This window comes from Micromesistius poutassou (assembly GCF_964030765.1).
Source record: "Micromesistius poutassou genome assembly, chromosome: 3".
In the NCBI taxonomy this organism is placed as follows: domain Eukaryota; kingdom Metazoa; phylum Chordata; class Actinopteri; order Gadiformes; family Gadidae; genus Micromesistius; species Micromesistius poutassou.
Window position 1 is genome coordinate 18,252,356 of NC_140273.1, and position 22,981 is coordinate 18,275,336.

Genomic DNA, 22,981 nt, shown 5'->3' on the forward strand with positions numbered 1-22,981 from the left:
GAGCTCAGCAGGAGGCTTTGGGGCCAGAGTTCAAAGGTCAACCCATCCTTCACATATATGTGTGTGTGTGTGTGTGTGTGTGTGTGTGTGTGTTCCTGGTGCTGAGATGATTCAAATTGACCAAGTTAATTAAAAGGATACACCTCCACCTCACCGCACTCACCCGGCAGAGGGGACGCCTGCAGGAGCAACGCTTCTGTTTTATGATGGGGATTTAAACTACTGTGATAACTAGCACCCTAAACACACCGCTCACACACTGTTCATAGACACACAGCCCCCAGAATGTGCCAGAAGGCTCCAAAGCTGCCGTGGGGGGCTTTCCCATTTGATCTATTGCTCGTTGGGTTGCCTTATGCTTGCCTGTGTTTTGTGTGTTACTATTATGTCACGTTTCCAGAAGCAGTAGTTAGTGGGATGATCATGGCCCCAGCTGTGGCTTGACAAATCCATTCAACACTCTCCCTTGGTTTAAAAGTGACAGTTTTTAAGACTGCTGTTGTGTGTTGTTTTCTTCTTTCGTCTTAATGTGGCATCTGTGCCTTTGACGTTTCCAAATGAACATGTACAATGGACAGCTGCAAAAACAATCAAGTATTTTGTAAAAAAAAGAAGCTCAATCAGCTTTATGCAAAACATTGAAAGTGGGAGAGGAGTTCCCTGTTCATTACTCGGCACCAGATTTCAGAACCGATAGTAGTAGAGGTTTTAAGGAAATCCTTCAACATGTGGTGATGGCGTTGTTACCATTATTATGATGTTGTTTCTTTGATGACTTTTGTTACGGTGGTGATGATGATATTACCGTGGCCATGGCGTTGTTACTGTGGTGATGGTGTTCTTACCAATGTGATGATGTTTTTACTGTGTTGGTGGTGTTATTGCCATGATAATGGTGTTGTTACCATGGTGATGGTTTGGTTCATATGGTGATGATGTTGTTACTGTGATGATGGTGTTTGTTCTTCTCTTGAGTAAATGACATAATTTTGCTCCCTTAAGAGATGCCAAAGTGAAATGAAGTGTGTGTGTGTGTATGTGTGTGTCCTATGTGTCTCTTCACATAAATAATGTACATGGCTCACCGATACCCAGCTGCACAACGACGGAGGATGGGTGGGTGTGTGTGGGTGGAGAGGATTTTGAGGATGGACGGTCTGTGATTGAGTGAAAGTTATAGAGGGAGAGAAACCCAGAGAGAGACAAACAAATAAAGGGCTGCTCTTTCATGGCTTTCACTGAAGACTCTCTCTCTCTGAATTGCCTCATATTCATTTTCTTGTGGACTAATAAAAGTCCTTTGTGCCGGCGTTGAATTGTTGCTGTTGTGTTGAGGACAATATTTCCTTGTTAGGAGCGGCCACATTTAATGAATACATGTATTTCAACACAGTGTCTGCCGTAACGATACGAGCAAGACTCCATTCAGAAGGAACTCCCTTCTCACGCACAGAAGTATTTAAATAGCTCGCGGCAAAGAGGTTTTTGTGTCGGACAAAAGAAAAAAAGACATTTCCTTGCATACAGTGTAGGGACAGTACAATGACACTAACAGTAGGTCTGCCGTGGTACCACCAACGATCCAACTGACACCCGGGGTAACAGTTTGAACGTTTTTTCCCCACAATTCTATCATGTAAGATAGAAGGCTTTGTGTCCATCGTAACGCAAATGTGTTGAGTGAATGTGACCTCTGACCCATGTTCTTCCCCCTGGTCCCAGGCTCCCTGGCGGTGTCGGTCACAGACATGACAGCCCCGGTGGTGGGTTCCTCCGGAGGGGTGTATGCGCTGGTCTCGGCCCACCTGGCCAACGTTGTCATGGTAAGTACATGTTCGCTGTTCTGATCTGCGATTTTTGTATATTTTATTGAGTGTTTGCGTGTTCATGTGTACGTGTGTGTGTGTGTGTGTGTGTCCGTTAGTGTGTGTGTGTGTGTGTGTGGGTCTGTATGTATGTCTGTCAGTGTATGTGTGTGTGGTTCATGTGTTCATGTGTGTCCATGCGTGCATTTGTGCCTGTGCATTTGTGTGTGTGTGTGGGGAAAGATCTCTATCTCATCACTCAGCTGTGCGGTCAGGAGACTGCAGACCATCTGATCCGATGAAAGCACTTCTTTTTTAAAGCTGAGCAGGGTGCTGGGTTGTCACACATTCCATACTTCCAAAGTGACCCAATTGTCTTCTGTTTGTGTGCAAGTGTACAAACACTTGTTCTTTTGAATGTTATGTGTCGTTTGCTTTTGTGCACCTTGTATATTGCATATTTATGTGTGTGTGTGTGTGTGTGTGTGTGTGTGTGTGTGTGTGTGTGTGTGTGTGTGTGTGTGTGTGTGTGTGTGTGTGTGTACGTGTGTGTGTCTGCAAACTGGAAACATATTTCATACATAGAATTTACCTTTCTCTTTCCTATTTCACACACACACACACACACACACACACACACACACACACACAAACACAGACACACACACACACACACACACACACACACCACACACACACACACACACACACACACATTTTATTGTATTTAATAAATGACCTGGCTACTGTGATTGGTCAATGAAACGAGTGCAGTCCACACCCAACCTCCTCAGGGAGGTGAGACATAAGCACACTGCGGACCTCTTTATGTGGTTACAGGCTTTGCCCTCTCATTAAGTGAGCGGTGGGCTCAACATGGATCGGTTTTCCTATTCGACTCTCAGACGTAATGTGATTATATTGCTCCACTAGAGTCGGGTCAGCAGGCATCCCAGGCATCCCATAATGTCGAAGAAGATTTCTCAAAGTCTATATGAATTGAGAAAGTTCCATTGTATGTGGGTGGTAAGTGTGAGTGTGTGTGTGTGTGGGGAGGGGGGGGGGGGGGGGGGAGTGTGTGTGTTTGTGTGTGTGTGTGTGTGTGTGTGTGTGTGTGTGTGTGTGTGTGTGTGTGTGTGCCTGTGTGTGTGCCTGTGTGTGTAAGTATTAAAAAACTAGATGATGTAGCTGGCGGTTAAAACATTGTCTTTCTAGTTTGTTTAACCCTTCATTTTAGTCACTGCACTTTTCATTTGCCTGTCTCTCTCCTACCCTATCATGTTGACTCTCTCTCTTTTTCGCTCTCCCTATGCAGAATTGGTCGGGCATGAAGTGCCAGTTCAAGCTGTTTCGGATGGCCATGGCTTTGGTTTGCAGTAAGTGTGTGAAGATATTTTCTTTCTAATTGCCAAATATCACAACATAGAACGTGTCCAAAATAGGCCGCACGTTCTGCCATCAGCGGTTAATGATGGTTCCTCAGAAACTCTTTTGTGTAACTGTAACGTGTGTTATTTTTTCACTGTAAGGTCGCTATGGTCTTGACTTAATGTCCGCTGTTAATTAAAACCTTGTTTAGTAGACAAGGGGCTGGAGTGTGCTTGAATCCTCAATTGAGGAGCTGTTCTGCTCTTGACCCACATTGTGAGGAGAGCTGGCTCTGATCCAGTGATTGGTGAGCAGAATGCAAACATGGTGTCAGGAATAGCAAGAGCAGGGCCTTTAACACAAAACTGTTGCTGTTCATTATCACCTCCTACACACACCCCCACACACACATTGAGGTGTGCAGACTAGGTGTGGAAGGGCTACCAGTAGAGGAGGAGTGGGAGGGCAAGATGTGTTCTTCTATAATTGATATGGCCAGTCCAGAGGTAATCTGGCATAACATAAAATGTCTACTTCCACCTCAGCTGCCAAGTAAAGATACTTTGAAAATAAATTGAAAGGATAATACCACATTAATATAACAAAATAAACACAAAACTAAGACTCAACCACACTGAGCTGTTCTCTTCTCACTTGACTTCATACTCCAACTGGTAGACCAATCAGCAAGACCACGCCCACACTCTACCAATCAACAATCATCCTGCGAACCCTCACAATAACACAAATGAAAGGGATTGCTTGGCACAAGCAAACCACAAGCATGCATACGCCCATGGTATTTACTCTATTTATTTGTGGCAGTAAGGCCGGTTCTGCATAAAAGACCATGAGAACATCATTGTGCATCTTCATTGAATACAAGTTCTACAACTAATGTGTTACATCATAGCATAACTGCATTAAGGGCCACATGCTCATTGTCCCCATGTCCTCCTCTCTCCCTCGTCAGTGAGCGTGGAGTTTGGCCGGGCGGTCTGGCTGCGGTTCTACCCTCAGGCCTTCCCCCCCTGCCCCAATCCCAGCTTCGTGGCCCACCTTGGGGGGGTGGCGGTGGGGCTGACCATGGGGGTGGTGATCCTCCAGAACTACGAACAGAGGCTCCAGGAGCAGTCCCTGTTCTGGATCTTCTTCTGCGTGTACACCCTCTTCGTGCTCTGCGCCGTCTTCTGGAACGTCTTCGCCTACTCCCTGCTGGACGTGCGACTGCCACCGCACCCATGAAGAGCCCCTGGTGCTCTGCTGCTCCCCCCCCCAGCAGGAGGTGCTGGGGGGGGAGCACCTTGCTGGTGCTGTCCCCAGGGCTCCGTGCTGGGGACCCTGTTACACCCGAACCTAAAGCTTAAGCTCACTGGGATTTCATCAAGGCACCCTTCTTCTCATCCATCCTCATTCCACAAGCCTGTGGTTCTTTCCTGTCTCCGTCCTCATACTGTGCTTCTCTCCTCATCAATATAAATATGTACATGCCGTTTGGTGGATGCTTCTATCTAAAGTGTTTTACAGCACCCGGTGTGCATACATTTTGAGCATGGGTGGCCCCAGTGGGAATAGAATGCCGTAACCCTGCGTGTAAATGCTCTACCAGTTGAGCTAGACAGGACCATCTGACTACTGTCTGTTTGTGTCGTGTTTTGTTAGCCAATGGGGAGATGAGGGGAAATGGTGTTGGGCCAATGGCAGCCAATACCACAAACTAAACAAGCACAGTGAATCACACATGGTTCAGCCCTCCTGTTCCACTCAACGGTGCCTACTCATCCAAAAGTCAGCTATAATCCATCTGTACAACCAGCTTTAACGTAGGCTTACAGCCGAGAAAGCCTGTTCTGTAAGCTGTCTTCAAACTAAACACTTTCTTCTGTAACAGTACCTTCATTCTATGTTGCATGTAGTGACATGGAAATGACCACCGTAAAAGGAAATCGATTTCATTGTCCATTTCATGCTTCACTACAGATTTGAAGTGAGCAAAACATGTGGAGATTGGTAAACCTGTTTTGCTGTACAAGGGGAAAAAAGGGAAAACAGAGGGTTTGAAAATGTAAACCTCTACCAGTACTGTTATGATTATATTTGTGAGTGGAGATTTAAAGTACTAGTCAGTGTTGTCAGCTGCGTGTTGTGCTTCCTCAAGAGATAAGTCTCCAGCTTTCAGCAGTATTTTAGCCTCTGTGCTTGTTTAACGTCTTACTGTGTTGAGTCAGGCCTTTGGACCGTTATGTACAACACTAAGAAAATTAAAGTGCCATGCAAACTCTTAGTGGTAAAAATAAATGTTGCCAAAGTGTCTGCCACTGGTACACAAAAGACCAGAGTGCACGTACCGAGTGATGCTTAATTTGTTAGCAAAGCTTAGCCTCTTTGGTTACTTGTTAGTTAAAATTACTGAATAAGGACAGCCATTGCAACTAAAGTTTCAGACAGTAATGACAAATAGTTGACAGTTGGTTGATTGCCGAGAATGTCAACTTAATTAGATTTAGTTATCTCTCTGAGAAGAATACGGGAAGAAACAAATTAGGGTTTTGGTTTAACTTCTTTCACAATTGGGAACATTAGGTTTATTTTCATAAATGCTACAGAGAAAAGCACTCTGTCCTATCCAGGACTACATAAGACACAGTGTTACGTTTCAGTTTGAAAAGTCAACAGAGGGAAATTATCACCAAGTAACAATATGTCCAATAGTATAATAAAAACACAATCAACTACTGAATGAACAAATGACTAAGTTCCATTTACAATGAATTACACTCCAATTGAATTAAGATTGACGCAAACACAAAGCTCTACACAGACTCATGTTGAACAGGTTAAGCTCTTGCACAGAAATTAATATAAACTAATGATTAACTGATGAGTATTTTAAAATACAATTGCTATTTTTAACTGGTTGATATTGATGTTCTGGAAGGTGTTTGCATTGTGATATTTTAGGTATATAATGTGTGTAAACTATATTTAAAACAAAACTAATTTGGTTAAAACTGATCTGGGATTGTATATATTAAGGGCTATGACGCATAACTGAGTGAATTGTTGACAATATTTTAGCATTGTGCATATTTTGTAGATTTGATATGTAAATACTGGAGTACATTAAACAATTTTATTTAATTACCATCCTGTGCCAGTTTCTTATTTAAATTCCAATTTCTATAATACAGCTGTTTGAGTGAACTATTGTTTGTCGGGACTTACTTGTGGTATGGCAGTTTCAGTTTCAGCTGATATGGCTTTTGGGAAGTGGGAAAACTAAAGTGTTTGTGCAGGATTCTGGACAAAATGGGATCAAGGGACAAACAGAGGATGGCTTTTGTCATGTCTTCTAGGCAACCTTTCTGTGTGTGTGTGTGTGTGTGTGTGTGTGTGTGTGTGTGTGTGTGTGTGTGTGTGTGTGTGTGTGTGTGTGTGTGTGTGTGTGTGTGTGTGTGTGTGTGTGTGTGCGTGCATGCGTGCGTGTGCGTGTGTCTGTGCATGTGTGTGCTTGGTGGTCAAACAATGAATCAAACAAACACAAATGTCCTAGCCTCTCAAAAAAGGAGAACTCACATTGTAACATGGCACTAAACCTATTATGGGCTGGGAACCAAGCAGGTTCTGCAGTCTTCAGACTAGCTAGAAAGAAGTTCAGTGTTTGTTGATTGGTTTGCAGAGCAGCCTTTGAGAAAGCAGCAAGCGTCAAAGTGATCAATGAAGTGCAGGAGCATACAAGAATCTCCCATAATTCATTCTGAGAAGGGGACCGTAAGCTGTCAGTGAATGTCTTTTGAGTCTAGCCAGTAGAACCATATGGAGAGAAGCACTTTTGGCATCATGACAAATGCATAGATGGCTACAGAACTCTCTGTTCTTGGACTTCATAAATCGTCTTTTACTGATGAATCTTCCTCTCAGAGTGAAAGTAATGGTGACTGTGGGGATGTGACACGTGAACATAAATTCTGCAGCAATGGATTGATTTACTTTATTGATTTTACTATTAATTTATTCTGCTTGAGACTAGTTAATGAATAAGCAAATTATTATAATGTTATTGTTGGTCTAACACACACACACACACACACACACACACACACACACACACACACACACACACACACACACACACACACACACACACACACACACACAATTCGTCTTAGCTATTTAGCGACTAGTTTAACTAGGTACACTGTCTCCATCAAGTGAACCATAACGGAATTACATGTTGAAATAATGCGTATTGTGTTGCGTTAACATCCCATAATGAAATGTATTTATTTATACACCTTGAGTAGTACTGATATTGTTGACGTTGTTATTACTCGTGTTGCAAGACGAAACACATAAAGACCAGTCGCTTTGTTTGAAGCGCCTAATAACAAATGCGCAGTGCATTGTGGGAAATGTGGTTTATTTCACTTCCGCCCCTGAAGGCGCCATTTTCGGCGTCGTGACGGGGCCACAGCATGACATCAAACCGCAGCAGATCATAATCTTGCTTTTAAGTGCTGCACGAAGCTTTGCCGTCGTTCAACAATGGGACGGAAGAAGAAGAAGCAGATGAAGCCATGGTGTTGGTATCCTTTTCAACTAAATGTTACCGAAAAGCGTAGAATACTCAAGTCGTTCCTCGTTGACGCGACAAAAGAAAGCGAGGCCCAAGCGTTGCGTAAGAAGGTAGGAAAGTTCATTAGCTCCGATGCTACATGAGCCCCGCGCGTGTTGCCGCCGCTCGGGCTCCTTTCATAATGAATGAATACCGCGGAAGAGCCGCGAAGGAGGCTTACTAGTTTTTAAACTTGACCTTCTCCATGTGCCTATTAATGGTTTGTGTCTGTGTATGTGTTTGTGTGTGTATGTAACTGGTAGCATTGAAGCTAGCTGTTTGCACTAGCGGCGGGTTTAATTACCATCTAAATAAACATGGTCTTCGTCTTAATGATTCGTAGTCACTCCTTAGAGGCCAACGTACGTCTATCCAACTTGTTCATGAATGGCCTTGGCGTTTCTATCAACGAGTAGTCGTGACCTGTTCACAGCCCTCATCATAAACACCGAGCTCATCCGATACTCTCAGCAGGAGGACGACGTATTATTTGAGCGTGTATGTGATGTTAGGCCGCTATTCACGTTTAACACTTAATATTCTGTTCTTAGTTTTCTGCCACAGGTGAGTGAATCAATAAGTGTGTTTGCATGGTGATATCCGTGTCATGCATTGTGGCCTTTTATGGAAAGCCAATCTAGGAGCGGCTATTTAGGCCCGAGTCTGAGTAATGTTGGCAGTCTGTTGTCTACCAACTTGATCCTTCACTCAGCTATCCCAGGTACTGTAATCGTGACTTTGACGACGAAAAGATCCTCATACAACACCAGAAGGCTAAACATTTCAAGTGCCACATATGTCACAAAAAGCTCTACACTGGTCCAGGTTTGGCCATCCACTGCATGCAGGTGAGTCTTTGTCTTTATCATGGTAAACATGGATAGCCCAGTGTGACTCTATACTATAACCCTTTCCATATGCCTAATCCAGGTACACAAAGAGACCATTGATGGTGTACCAAATGCTATACCTGGAAGAATAGACATAGAGCTGGAGATCTATGGCATGGAGGGGATTCCAGAGAAAGACATGCAGGAGAGACGGCGAACGCTGGAACAGAAATCTCAAGGTAATGCAAAGATTGAATCATCTTGTATGCATATTTTCTATAGGCCTCAAAGGGGCTTTCAAATCATTTTCATGAAAATATGATCAAGGATAATTCAAATTGGCATGAGAAGAAATCCATGTGTACCAACCTACTTGCTGCTGACTGGTATGAACCATTAACCATGTGGCAATCAATCTCTTCAATCTCTCCTGAGCAATAATTATGTTTAAAAGATTTAAAAGTTTAAAAGAAAAACGTTTCTGTAAGAGTCAACTATTCATATTAAATAAGAGACTGTGAGCTGAAATACAAAGTGCTTATAAAGATGATGGCACAACATTTTGCCACCTCCCCTCTCCATGTGTGGGCTGATCTTAAAACCTGATGGATCCTTAACCTCAATGTGTTGTGTCTGGCCCTCCAGAAAGCCAGAAAAAAAAGCAGAACCAGGATGACTCAGACGAGGAAGACGATGATGATGAGCCAGGGCCCTCGTTTCAGCACCCACCAGCTGCTCAGGCCCCAGCCGGCTACAACCCCGCCATGGGCCAGCCTGCCCCTGTCATGCCCCCTGCTGGCTACCAAGGCAAGCCATCAGTCCTATAAGTCCCTTTCTAAGCACTTTATTTTCAGTGACTCAAGATGGAATTTGAAGCACTGCTTTGATTGGACCCTAACACCTCACCTAAACAATGTAGGACATGTGACCTGTGTCCGGTGCATGGCTGACTGATGTTTCTTTTGCAGGAATGCCTCCAATGATGCCAGGTGTCCCACCCATGATGCATGGCATGCCCCCTGGCCACATGCATGGGATGCCACCAGGGTAAGCCTTCAATACTAGCTTTTCGACCTCTGGAATAACCGGTCCGGTATACCTGCTAATATTGCATTATTTATGTCTATATTAAACTACTTGGACAATTTGCAAGTAGAATGATTTATTAGAATATCCACATAAGCGACAAGCTGTAACCATTTATGGTCATCACAGCTACTGAGTTATATAAACTGATATATTAAGTAGGGCTGTTTAGGATTAAGATTTTTGTTGGTTGACTAAAAGCAACCCATCCTGATGATTGGGCGACCAGAGACGTAAATCTTTTTTCCTATTTAAGAAATGTCTTAAGTCACCAAGGGGTCTTCGATCTTAGCTGTTGATATATTATATCCATGTCATATATACAAATGTTATTAGCGGTGCAAGAAATACTCAAACTGTCTACAAGGTCCTAATCTTTGTATTATACATTGGGGACATTTTTTAAACGTGTTATTTTTATTAAAAGGTTGTTCTAAATGTTTAACAAGTTGGGTACCAGGACCAGTCAATTACAGTGAATGTGACCACGTCAATTTCCTGGTCCTTCCATGTTGTAATACATTTAGTTTTTCAAGGTTTTTTTGGTTCTAATTTCATAAGGCATAACATATATATTTTTTATAGTTGTCAAATAAGGTAACAGACTCGATGCCTTTACTGTACATACACCGATGATCTTGCCGTGCCTATTCAACACCCAAAAGTCCATTATGAGCCAGGAAAAAACATGCATTCAAGAGCATGATGAAGAAATACACACACGCACTATGTTGGAAGCCAGATTGCCATTAAAAATAAAAAGTCCATTACCTAATTACCAACCAGTTATTGTCATCAGATGGAGCATGTTGTGTGGGAGCACAATCATGTTTGTTGCTCTAACGCAGTATTTTAAAGTTATGTTGCACCTTTTGTCTCTTCCTGTGGCCAAAGGTGAAGGTGCGTGGCTCACGTTTCATCCATTGTGCACACTGGTTTATTTTTTCCTTGTGTATCCCTCTCTGACATGGTGGCCTTCTGCAGCATGATGCAGATGGGAGGGATGATGCCCCACATGATGCAGGGGATGCCCGGCATGCCCCCAGGTAACCAGTTTCACCACTCCTTTACAAGTGACCCCTTCTCAGTCCTTTCATTTCTGCTCTTTTGGTTATTAATGTTCACGTGCACCATTTATAGATGTATAGATGATAAACGGTTGTTGTACTTGTTTTTTGGAGGGGTAAATGAATGTATTTACGTACGAGTTACAATTCCAGTAACAATGTTCTTTAGTTGACGATACTGCCCTTAAATGCCATTATGCTCCCCAAAAATGCCCAATTGTTGATTATCTATAGTATTTTTAGACGATCAGTCAGCTACATTTAAATGCCATTTTTCCTGCTTTCACTGTTGACCTAGATACTACGGTTACAATTTTTGTAGGGGAGTAAAGTGGACAGCATTTAAATGTTGTGTCCACCACCATGTGTGACCGAATAACATCCCAACCAAAAGTGACTCTGAACATATGTTGTTGTTTTTGCCAGGGATGCCACCCCACATGGCCCCTAGACCTGGCATGCCCCTCATGGGTCAGCCGCATGCAGCGGGTTCAGGCATGCCCAGCCGGCCTGTTGCTCCCCCAGCCCAGCCAGCCGTGACAAAGCCCCTCTTCCCCAGCGCAGCGCAGGTAAATGTGATTGATCCGTGTCCAGATCTCAACTGAAAATCACAATGTTTAAACATATTCTGGTTACTACTACTGGCTAGCTTTTCTTTTCTTAAAACGTCCAAAGTAGAAATTCTGAGTTTCACGCTCAGTATTTGGCACTTCACCACTAGATGGTATAGGTACACTTCCCCTCCCAGTGTCTAGTTATCAATCTTGTGCTGCAATACTACATGAAGAATCCTGCCTACTACCATGGCCAGGAGGCCTGGCGAGGGAAGACGCAGTGCATACCTTAGACACTCAACTTTGAGAACAAGCATACCATTAAGCGCCCTGCATTAGTCTGTGCTCCACTGATCGGGAATTTAGCATGGACGTTAGGGCTGTGCGATATATCGAATATACTCGATATATCTCTGAAATAGCTGTGTGAGATACATAAAATTATAATTTCGTAAGTATAGAGTATTTTACGGTCATCTGGGTTTTTTCAAGCGGTAGCCGAGACTTGCGTTGGTTTCGTGTTTAAAACATTCTCCGGTGACTTTCTCCCTCTCCCTCCCCCGTGAAGGAGGGGTAAAAAAAACACTCGCGTCACACACTCACCAACCAATCCCACGCGACATCTAGGTGTGAAAGGGAGGGAAATCATTTTCAAGTTTCTTATGGTTTGCAGCGACGGCCGGCTCATACAGTGTATCCTAAGCCAATTCAACCCACAAATGAATCATGGAAGTGGACGAACTGCTTGTTCCTAAAATAACTAATAAGGGATCAGTGATCTGGCAGTTTTTTGGATATCGAGAGGAGGACGTGGAGCAAAACACGCCAATATGCAAAGTGTGCAAAAAAAACTCATCACAAAAGGCAGCAGCACTACAAATATGTTCCATCACCTCAAAACTCACCCGGTACAGTATGAAGAGTCTCTTAAACTCCGAACATCAAGCACACCAGCTAAAACCCCCCCACCAGCTAAACAAATGACCTCACTGCCTCCTTCTCCAAAGCCACCCCATATGAGAAAACGAGTCAGAGATGGAGCGATATCACAGACGCTACCACTAACTTCATCGCCCAAGACATGATGCCAATAAGTATAGTAGAAAAACCAGGCTTCCGAAAATTAATAAAAACACTCGATCCAAATACGAGTTGCCGGCATTTTACAGAGAAGGCAATACCGCAATTATACACCTCAGAGAGAGAAAAGCTGGCCCGTCATCTGCAAGATGCGAAATATTTCTCTTCTACTACCGACTTATGGTCCAGTAGAACAACGGAGCAGTATCTGAGTTTTATTGTCCATTTCATTGATAACTGGGAGTTACAAAGTGCATGCCTTCAGACAAGCTTTTTATTCATCTACTGTATCCAGTGCCGGCGCTCCGCACACGCAGAACACGCACTGCGTGTGGGGCACCAAGTGCCTGGGGGGGCACCAAGTACCTGGGGCGGCAAAATTAAGGTTGATAATTATTACATTACAACGAGCGGACGTACAATAGGCTTGTGTTCTTAAAAAATGTATATCTCTCTCTCTTGCATCTAGCTCATCAGTGATGCAGCCAGTTATAGCATTGTTCTATTGTGCTGAGATCATTGTGGTATGCCTGAGTGACGTTGCAGTCGGTCTGTGGGTGTCATTGATTAGTGTCAAAGTTGAATAAAATGTTCCTTTAGAATGGGGGAAGTTTAGCAATATTTTAATAATATTAATAATAATCTCTCACTCTCTTTTATTGTTCTGAGCTGCTCAGTTTTATATTGCTCCGTTTTTGTAATTTTGAAGATTGTTTTTGTAGTTTGTGCTTTGTTTGAATATATATATATATTTTTTTTAAATTTCAACTCAATTGTGATTGATCACTCACATGTTTCGATGGAAACCACCTGGGAAGTTAACCAAGAATGGTAGGCCTATATAGTCTGCAGGGATTGTAGTGAAAACAGTAAAGGGTAAAAGTGCAATTTCATGGGGTCCTTTAAAGGAGGTTTCAAAATATCGAGATATATATCGTGAAATGGAGAAAATGTATCGGGATATTCATTTTTTCCCATATCGCACAGCCCTAATGGACATGCAGGAATATTACATACAGTAAATGTTGTGAGTGCATGTTGCTGATCTTGGTTCTTGTGGTTCTTGTTCCCCGTCAGGCCCAGCAGAGTGCTTCGGTGTCGGCTCCCTCTCAGAGCGCGCCCACCACTGAGCCGCCAAAAGCAACATTCCCTGCATACACCCAACCCCCTACCTCCTCTTCGTCCTCTTCTTCCTCTAACCTTTCTAGTGGCGGCGGGGCTAAGCCCCCTGTTCCGGTGACCAGTAAGCCCGCCACACTGACCACCACGAGTGCGACCAGTAAGTTGATCCACCCTGATGAGGATGTCTCGTTGGTAAGTAGTCTGAGCTTTGCGCTATGACCTTTCACAGTAAGTAATTACTGATATGTTTGTAAAAGAGGCGTGCTTTTAATACAGATGTTCTCATTTTTTAATTAATTCAATAATTTTTCACCTCACTGTTGAAAAGAGTATTTTAAATTTCTTGATAAGTAGGCAGCTTATTTAAGAAGCATTTTTTTTTGTCATATTTGTTGAAATTCTATGTACATCGAGAAGGCAATCGATAAATCAAATGCCATGTCATCAAATCACATAAAATGGAACAAATCTGGTATCTGTGGCTGTTGCAGGCCTGTAATAAGCCTGTTCAATTTGTTAATTCAGCCCAAATGAAATGATTGGATGGCTTACCTGCCCTTACACTCATGCACATGACCAGGGTTGTCCACAAGGCCAGGCAGACCTATTCACAATAATATATATATATATATATATATATATATTCACGCCTACCTATTGCTTAACCTAGCGATCTAATCATATAATTTGGGGGAGTGGGTTTGGAGGTATGCCTGCCAGTTGGATTTCGGTATTTCATGCAAAGAGTGAACACAATTGACAATTTTGAACGATGACTGTAAAGATTCTCCAGTTTGTTTCTATTTTATTTGCATCATGTCTTGCATGTTTTTGCATTAAAGAGGACTGCTAGGTTCCCCCTCCCATCTGATCCTCTCCTCTCTGTCTCACCCCCTGCCCCCTTCCCCCACTTCCCCCTACCAGGAGGAGCGTAAGGCTCAGTTACCCCGCTACCAGCGCCTGCTGACCAGGGTGGGTCAGCCCCACGTGGTGGGTCAGCCCCACGTGGTGGGTCAGCCCCATGTGGTGGGTCAGCCCGTGGCCGCAGCGGGCGGCATGATGCCTCCGCAGCAAGGTATGCCACCACAGCAGCCTGGCATGAGACACCCCATGCACGGTAAGAGATGTCACGGTCACACACTCAAATGACTCCGCTTTGGGGGAATTGACTCAGAAGGTAGATTGAGCCTAAATCTGATAAGACTTTTGAATAAGCATAACTGTTTGTTTATGAACATTGTACCTCCAGGTGCTGTAGGTAAGATTTGAGTTGTAAGAGAGCGAAAGGGTATAGTGAAGTATTGCATTTCACTTCACAAACCTGTGCTTGACGGTCAAGATGAATTCCCCAAACCAGTCAGGGAAGAGATGCCCTGTTTAATCAGAATTGATCCTGCAGTGGTCCGAAATCTAAATAGCCACATACAGAGGCAGGCGCAGTCCATTGAAAATGGATAGATTGATTGATTGATAGATTGATACTTTATTCAACGATACTCACATTTCACTCGGCAATGGCTGATGGATGGCTAGGCCTTTTCTCACGCATTACACTTTAATAACAGCTCTTAAATCATACCTACAACACCTTTTTAAGTGATGACCTGGATGTACAGATAATAATAATGTAAAGCAGGCCGTTTATTGTAAGTCTGAAGGCTGTGAATAAAAAAAATGTTTCCCTCCCCATATAGGTCAGTATGGGGCCCCTCCCCAGGGCATGCCTGGCTACCTGCCTGGGGGGATGCCCCCTTACGGGCAGGCTCCTCCAATGGTGCCCCCCTACCAGGCCGGGCCCCCCATGGGCATGCGGCCCCCGGTCATGTCCCCCGCGGGCCGCTACTGAAGCACCTCACTAGGTTTGGAGGTTAGCACCTTTCTCTGATCCTTGTGCTTTTTTCCAAACCTAGCCGCAGGCAGTGAGCTGTAGGACCAGGGGCACTGAAGACAAACCAATAAAGCCTGAGTAACACACGGACGTTTAATGCAATACCTTTTAGCGGGGAGGGAGAAGGAACGGTCTGCCGGCTGTTTTTTTTATACATGCGTTTCTCTGCCCCTGTGTTCCACTCAGGTTTGTAGAAGTGAAGCGTGTTTAAGTACAGAATCCTATTTTTGTTTTGGAAGCTGCTGGAGTCACATGAGCGATCCCCTAAAAGAAAAGGCAAGTTTCTCTTGTAAACGTGTCTTTTTTTGTTTTGTTTTTTTTCACTTTTACTTTCCTCTTTATGTTTTTGTTTTGGTAGACTCATTGATGCCCTCACAGCACTTCTGGTGCTGTTGGACTCGTGTCCCCAACCGCGGTTGGTGAGGGCGTCGGTGACAGACTTGACCAGTGTGCCCCCCCCGGTGCTCCTCAGCCTGGCAGCTGCTAGCTTTACTCTTGACCTGCTCAGGTGTCCCTAAAGCTACCCCCTGCCCAGTGAGGCTCGCTTGTGTCCATCCTCTGTAATGTTTTAACAATCTGTTGTAATAAAGCCCAACTTTGAAACAAACTAAAGAGAATGCTGGCGTGTCCTGTGGGAGAAGTCTTCATTCAGGTTGGTTCTGCAGTCGTTTTGATTTAGTTCTGTGGTGTAGGGACGGACCAAACGTAAATATTTCTCAAGTCAATTGAGAAATTATTTGCCTATTATTTAACATTCAATGATCCGCCATAAGTAAGACCGAGTAACCCTCCTAGCGCAATGTTCAATTTGTGTGTGGCATCAGTATGAGGTACAGTATTCACATGTAACATAAAAGAAGAACATACACCTTAATTGTGAACGTCCTCTGATTTGATCCTAATTTTTTATTATACTTGGTGTGCATGGATGTACTGTTAACAGTATTGCAGTGTTTGTCCTAAATGATTCTGTCTTAATGAGCTAAATAAAGGTAATTTTGCTGCGTATGCCTACTTTTTTTACATGGCAAAAAGTAATCTAGGTCAGTACTGATAAAAACTATTTTTTTGAAGTAACATTTTGTTTACTGCCTCCACATCTGGGTGAGTAATTTTTATCTCATTTTTGGCACCAGAATTTCTTGAATAAACTGACTGGTTGAGACAATCTTACAGAAATATGCATACATCTCAGTTTCATTGATTCAGATTCAAGGTCGTGACAAATGCTTCTGTGGATGAGTAAACGGGTCGGTTTGCAGCCAAGTCAATGAAATGATGCTCACAAGTTAACCGTTTTGGATCAACGGGTATAAGTGGGCCGCTATATATATATATTTCAATAAGTCATTGCATTATGCATTTGACAATTCCTTATGGAATTTAATGTAATTTGAAAATACGTTATTCAAAGTGTCTTAATATGCAAAGTGACAATGACAATGACTCAATTCAATTTCAAAAAGTTATAATAAAAGTCGAATAGTCCCATTTTTTGAGTGCCTTTATTGAAATGGAAAACGCTCCGTGTGTTCCAAAATTCAAATGCCATTTTAATCTGCAAAAGATTTTGCACTCAATCAGTGAATCGCGTGTGGATGGAATCCACGTCACTTCCTCGTAATTTCCTTGTTCATGTTCGTATGTGTCGGCAATGGAGGAGATTGTCGCCACGCTCCGAAGTTTCGCAGATGATGTGGAGAACAACTGGTCCTTACTGGTACGTTTTGACCCCAGTGTGGTAAACGAAGATTTCCCAAGTGCTACAGGCACTGGGTGCGAAACGTAGGGTCGAGAGACCGTGGAGATACCCTTGGACGCAATAGAGGGCTACCTCTCCCATGGCCTAAAGGTGAAGGATGTCGCGGACCTGTATGGTGTCCACAGGTTCGAGTGAAGGGTGGTTCTGTGGACACCATACAGGTCCGCCATGGGAGACCCCTATTGCCTCGAAAGGTGGATCCCGGTAGGGCTTCCGACCCCTACGTTTCGCACCCAGTGCTTGTAGCACTTGGGAAATCTTTGTTTACCACACTGGCGTCAAAACGTAGACCATGTAGTATGTACCATGTATTATCGTTAGAACCAGATCTGTATCTGACCATTGGCCACGCACTGTACATACTGTACGCCCAGAATAAAACATATGTCCGCCATTTTCACAGAAAAACATGTTTGACCATAGCCTAATGGGTATGATGTGCATGTGCCTAATATGTAAACAGACCAAAGGTAGACATGTATTTTTATTGTATTTTATTGACCACTAGGTGTCCCTAGTGAGCATCTAGAATCAAGGATCAGAAGTTTCCGTGGTGATTCGATTAAAATAAGGTTCCCCCCATTTTATATTAAGCTATTATCATTCACTTTTTAATTTATCTATTCATTATCTTTCTGAGTATTTCTAACAGAGTTGAGAGGTCGAAAACCAAGTATTTAATTACTCATTAAAGAATAGGGCTGTCAAAGGATTTAGGATTTAACACTTAAATGAAGTAGTATAGTCCCAACATTTACATTACAGCCTGGGATCATTCGGGATTTGTCACATGAAGTTTAAAATACGCAGAATATACTTATTTTTTTCGTGAATTCAATAATAAATATGTTTGTAGTGGTGTGGGAATCATAGCAATGCATGAAAAACTGATTTGCACTCAACATTTCTAACTATCAATTGATCATCCATGTTGCCTTATGAGTTTACAAGGGATAGTAGACTAATAATCATTTAAAAACACCAAAGTGACCGTTAGTTCAGGTTGTGTCCTGTACAAATATAATGATATAAATATATATGAATTGGCCTTTGGGTTCAGGAACCTCTCGTTGGCACCTGGGCACTGGTCCTGTTAGCCCTGCTGTGGTTTTGAGTCTTGATAGTACAAATCAAGACTCAAAACTAATATTTAACCAATAATTTTCCTAATGTCATGTTTCACCAGTTGTTACCAGCTTGCTTGTTAGCTTGCTTGTCTTTCCAACACCTTGCGGTGTTGGAAAGACCGGAGGCAGTGCGACAGAGGTTTGGGCAAAGGAAGTTGACCTGGTTTATTCCCCGTAGCAGCAGGTAATGATGCCCGTCAGGAGGCAAAAAATGCATAAACAAAAAAACTCCAAAACAATAATTATCAATTAATAATTAAACTTCAGAATAGCTTAAATAAGCATAACTCAAAAATAACCGTCCTCCACTCTGGCATTCCCATTTAGCCATTGGCTTGTCCAAGAGCTGGGTGTTGCCACCAGCTCACCTCAGGCTCAGACCCTTCTACCTCACAGACCTGTTTTGGCCCCGAATATAACCCTCATGGCCTGACCCATAACACCTGAAATTCAATTCACCATACAACTACACATTCTCGATTTAAATATCACCACACCTAGTCAACACATTACTCAAACCCTGTTGGTCTAATAAGCATCCTTATACATCACTTCTCTGACACCTTAAATATTCCCCAAGTACCCCAAACTCCACTCTCATCCCACACACTTTATCCCTGCCCGTCTGACTATTTCATGTCAAGAGCCCTGAGCAGAACATTTTCTGCGTCAACAGATAGGCTGTCAAGAGTAGAATTCAAACAATTGTAAATGGATGAGAAGGAATTTGATAGCACATTTGGCATTCCAATATGAGGAATAAATATGGTAACTTCCTCTGCCACCTTAAACGGCAAATCAACTGATACAGTATGGCATCATTGTACATAGCAGTGGTTGAGTTACATCACTTAGAGAAAAATGACTTTTTACGACTGCCCTTAGATCCTCTAAAGGCTTTTCTGTAGCCCTGGAGAGTTGCTGCAGCGACCTTTTATCAAGACCGAACCCAATAGAAAATCTGTGAAGAACACGGGCCATAATGTTTACATCAGCAGCAATGGAAAGCCCTGCGATGGATACAGCTGCTACAGCTGCTACAGCTGCAGACATGAGAGCATAGTACTTTATTTGTTTACGGAAAACCTCTTTCTTCCTGTTAATGATTATTTTGCTGATGTTTGGAAGGGCTAAGATCAGAACATCTCTCTTGTGTGAAGGAAGCTCTCTCTCCATGGTCTCCTGGAGGGCAGGGAAGGCGTACAACTTGAGATCAAAAGAAGACACCAGGAAGACCATATCTTTTTTTTCAAGTCCTGTTGGAAATGGAATACAGGTTGAACTAAATGTGGTTAGAAAGGCGTGTTGGAATACATGTTTAAACTTTACTGTATTGGACTGTACTGGAACTCAGCAAGGCCAAAATGGCAAAATTATTTATATATGTATACATAAAAGAGAAAAGCCAACCTTGAATGCAATTGTTCCTGATTTCCTGAAGTGTCTTTTCTTCATCGTACTCCTCCTGGCTCCTTTGTGCATCACGTAGGTTGTTGTCAATCTTAGAGTGGACAAAGTAGAACTTCTTGGCCATTTTTTTGATCTCTTGAGCCAGCTTGGCATCATTCTCTCTGAAGCGATCAGCTGATACGATGATGAAAAAATCAAACTTTTCAAAGCCAACGTGCTTCAGGTAGTGATCAGCTGGGTAGTTGGTGGTTCCGATTCCCGGGAGATCCCATAATGTAACATTTGGGTATATTGGATGTGGGTAAGGTATAGGCATCATGGTCGTTTCCACAACACCAGTACGGGCCGCTCGCTTATCTTTGTTGTCTATCCCCCTGAAGGCATTTACAAATGTGGACTTTCCAGATCCACTCTCTCCTGTGATGGCAATGTTCAGTTGAATATTATTTATATCTTCCAAATACACTTGTGTTATTGATGCAACAGATTTCAAATCCTGGTTTTCCATGGCTTTTTTTAACATCTTCTAAGAAGTTGGATTCCTTGGCATTCCTTTAAGAATAAGAAATATTCATATTATTCAGAATATTCAGAAAACAATTCTGTGTTTATTCACTTTTTTGCCTGGGAGGTCAAGGAGAAAAACTCAACTACACAGAAAGGGAACCACAGTCATGTTCCACTCGGTTTTACTATTGGTCATTTACTGAGATATGACATTGGTTGTATTCATTTTAGAAATAAATGTCACAACACAAACATTGAGGTAGAAATCGTTAGGAGTTGTGTTTGTGGCTCTTCCTGTTTACGATATTTAGTACAGGGAACAAGGTAGTAGGCCTACGGGGAATAAGGGTATAAATAAATGCTGAAATAAATCAACGGGGAAATTAATAGACATAGAAATAAATTTAACAAGAAAAAGTATGTGTTGCAAAAATAAATGTATAAGTGAACACAAGCGTATATACATTTGTATATAAATAAATATATCTACAAATGAAGAGGAAAAATCAAAAGATTGCATCTAGCCATTCAGTTATTCAGGCCGTTAATTGGTTTGACATATCTATCCATTGGACTATACATTGATAATGTCCTCAATACCTTGCTACTAAGCTAACTAATACAAGCTGCAATATTAGAATATTAAATAAGACTCAAACCACAATTCGTAAATATCTGTGATAAGCCCCAGAGTCCAGTGGGGTATCCTACGAACCTCGATTAGTGGGTTAGCAAGGTATGTTGCGCTCAATGCCTGGGTTAGCTGGGACACGAAAGTCGCTCTCTTTTAGCGTCGCTGTATCACCATGGTGACTTATCGTGCCTTCTATTTGTCCACCCGACTCGTCAACTCGTCTGAACTCAGAGGACCCCGAGTTCAGTAACAAAGATGGCTACTCCGAGCATCACATAAGTAAACATTGTGGTTTTCTACTATTTTAAGCACTTGTGTTTTTGTTGAAGCAAATGAAGAAGTCGTACACATAGCACTGTATACTGTTACCTATAGGCATGTCATTACAGTCTTATTATGTGTTAAATACCGCCTATTTTGTAGCTTGTGCCGCTGAAATTGGCTAGAGACGCTCCATGTTGCTATGACAACAATGCCAATTATTGAGCAGAAAGCAGAGCTCCGACTCATCTTGTTGTGTGCCAAATAGAACGAAAAACCCGGGGTCACTCGTTTTACGAGACGGATGTGACGTCACACCCGAGCTGCAAGTCGCGATTACGAGACAAATAGAAGGCACCATTAGTCAATCGGGTTAAATCGGCGTGCGCAACTTCCTAGCCCCTCTTTTTACAATGTTGTCACCATGTGTGGGTTTTCCCATGGACCTCAAAGCCCACATCGTACAGGGGTCTCTCCGGAGACAGAGGGTCTTTCAGGACAGATCTGATCCCTTGGAATTGCCTGAGAATTATTCTTTATGAGAGATACAGGTTCTCACCAGAGGGTATTCGCCATTTGATTGTCCTCGTTGGACCTTATGTAGACAGTGCTTACTGTTGCGCAGTGTGTCTCTGTGAGAGAGTGGTAGAGTGGGGGTAGCCCGTCAGTCTTGAATTTCTGTGTGCAGGGTTCATCTCCCAAGTGATGCGCATTTGTGTGAAGCTTAAAAAGTCCCAAATCATATGTCATATGGAATACTTATTCACTAAAGGTTATGGAATGATATTTTTGTGCTTATTTCAAACTTGAACCCATGTTCTCAAGGCCGCATCTATGGGGGTAAAAGGCATGATGGACCAGCGGATTTGAACCACGGTCACTGGCGTTCGGGTCTTATAATAATCCACTATGCCACCGCCACTACCTCACAGCGATTGAAAACATATGAGATACATTTCTTATATAGGGTGTAATTAAAGTTAATTCCCTAAATTATAGAACAAGGCAGGTTGGACGTTGCTTATGCATTTTGAAATCATCACTCTATTGGGATTAATGGCGAACAATTCATCATTTGGCATAGTTATTTTATAGACTATATGCAGAATCCTTTCACTTTTACAAATTTACACGATCTGCTATTTTTTGCCAGCACGCCTCCCTAGCCAGTATGTGCAATTATGTTGCCCCTAGCTGTTATCAGATTTTTGAACTCCTCATAGGAGTTAATTATGACTATCTGTTCCTCTTGAGTGAAATAGACTGCTCTTGCTCTATCCATTTTGTAAAGGTGAGTAAAATGACGAGATAAACGCCCCTTTCACGTGAACGCACGTTGAACCTAAAGCGGAAAACCTGGCTTGACTAATCAAATCCTAAGTGAGTGTACCATTTAACTCTGATCGCGAGTTGCGTCTCTGTCGATCCAGGTTTTCCCAATAAAGCCTGGGTATGTTCAGCGAGGTTCGTAGTATACCCCACAGGACTGGAGAAGACCCAGTGCCCCTTCTCAAGAGAGTCAGACAGAAGTTATTTCAACCACTACTCACTTTAGGTGGGTTCCTTCTGTTGAAGTCGTTGAAACTGCATTTAGGGGGCAGCTGCTCCCCTTGGAACCCCTTAAAATCAATATCAGGATCAGGGTATCATTCCTATAGATATCTTCAATCCTATATGCACTTCGAGGACAATACTTACATTTTGTTGATGTTGACGCTTTGGAAGTTGATTCGGTACAAGCGTCTCTAAAAGACTGAATGTGAATGTGACAGGAAAGCCCATTTAAGAGCAGGCAGATGTTTAGGAGGGGCCTCTGAGTTAATAGTCACCACATATTTCATCATTCAAGAAAATAAATAAGTAAA

General features: G+C 42.7%; 3 protein-coding genes across 5 annotated transcripts in view; 2 read left to right on the forward strand and 1 right to left on the reverse strand.

Moving 5' to 3' along the window:
* The window catches only part of rhbdl3 (rhomboid, veinlet-like 3), a 45,238-nt gene extending 38,966 nt beyond the window's left edge, over positions 1 to 6,272 (forward strand). Inside the window, exons 7-9 of the mRNA XM_084466234.1 lie at positions 1,723 to 1,823; positions 3,121 to 3,181; positions 4,147 to 6,272. Of these exons, the coding sequence (XP_084322360.1) occupies positions 1,723 to 1,823; positions 3,121 to 3,181; positions 4,147 to 4,418 (434 nt within the window). The 3' untranslated portion in view covers positions 4,419 to 6,272. The remainder of the gene's footprint in view (positions 1 to 1,722; positions 1,824 to 3,120; positions 3,182 to 4,146) is intronic.
* A 1,349-nt stretch (positions 6,273 to 7,621) lies between these two features.
* znf207b (zinc finger protein 207, b) lies at positions 7,622 to 16,421 on the forward strand. 3 transcript variants are annotated; one of them, XM_084465797.1, is made up of 11 exons: positions 7,622 to 7,759; positions 8,510 to 8,636; positions 8,719 to 8,857; positions 9,264 to 9,425; positions 9,587 to 9,665; positions 10,689 to 10,750; positions 11,198 to 11,340; positions 13,483 to 13,719; positions 14,452 to 14,644; positions 15,222 to 15,394; positions 15,602 to 16,421. In XM_084465797.1, exons 1-10 carry the CDS (start codon positions 7,719 to 7,721, stop codon positions 15,371 to 15,373), a joined length of 1,335 nt encoding a protein of 444 aa, XP_084321923.1. In that variant the 5' UTR covers positions 7,622 to 7,718; the 3' UTR covers positions 15,374 to 15,394; positions 15,602 to 16,421. The 3 variants fall into 3 exon arrangements, with proteins under 3 accessions (XP_084321923.1, XP_084321922.1, XP_084321924.1); XM_084465796.1 differs by having other exon boundaries at positions 15,222 to 16,421; XM_084465798.1 differs by having other exon boundaries at positions 14,452 to 14,602; positions 15,222 to 16,421.
* A 2,004-nt stretch (positions 16,422 to 18,425) lies between these two features.
* LOC311340639 (interferon-gamma-inducible GTPase 10-like) lies at positions 18,426 to 22,692 on the reverse strand. Its single transcript, XM_084465504.1, has 3 exons — positions 22,667 to 22,692; positions 19,715 to 20,266; positions 18,426 to 19,560 (listed from the first exon to the last, which is right to left on the reverse strand). Exons 2-3 carry the CDS (start codon positions 20,235 to 20,237, stop codon positions 19,103 to 19,105), a joined length of 981 nt encoding a protein of 326 aa, XP_084321630.1. The 5' UTR covers positions 20,238 to 20,266; positions 22,667 to 22,692; the 3' UTR covers positions 18,426 to 19,102.
* Positions 22,693 to 22,981: the final 289 nt, after the last annotated feature.

Excerpts from the sequence above, each read along its gene's own strand:
- znf207b (XM_084465796.1), top strand. The coding sequence starts at position 7,719 with ATGGGACGGAAGAAGAAGAAGCAGATGAAGCCATGGTGTTG. Across the intron at positions 7,760-8,509 it reads CAGATGAAGCCATGGTGTTG|GTACTGTAATCGTGACTTTG; the intron begins GTATCCTTTTCA and ends CAGCTATCCCAG. Across the intron at positions 14,645-15,221 it reads CATGAGACACCCCATGCACG|GTCAGTATGGGGCCCCTCCC; the intron begins GTAAGAGATGTC and ends CTCCCCATATAG.
- LOC311340639 (XM_084465504.1), bottom strand. The coding sequence starts at position 20,237 with ATGTTAAAAAAAGCCATGGAAAACCAGGATTTGAAATCTGTTGCATCA. Across the intron at positions 19,561-19,714 it reads CAGGAACAATTGCATTCAAG|GACTTGAAAAAAAAGATATG; the intron begins GTTGGCTTTTCT and ends CATTTCCAACAG.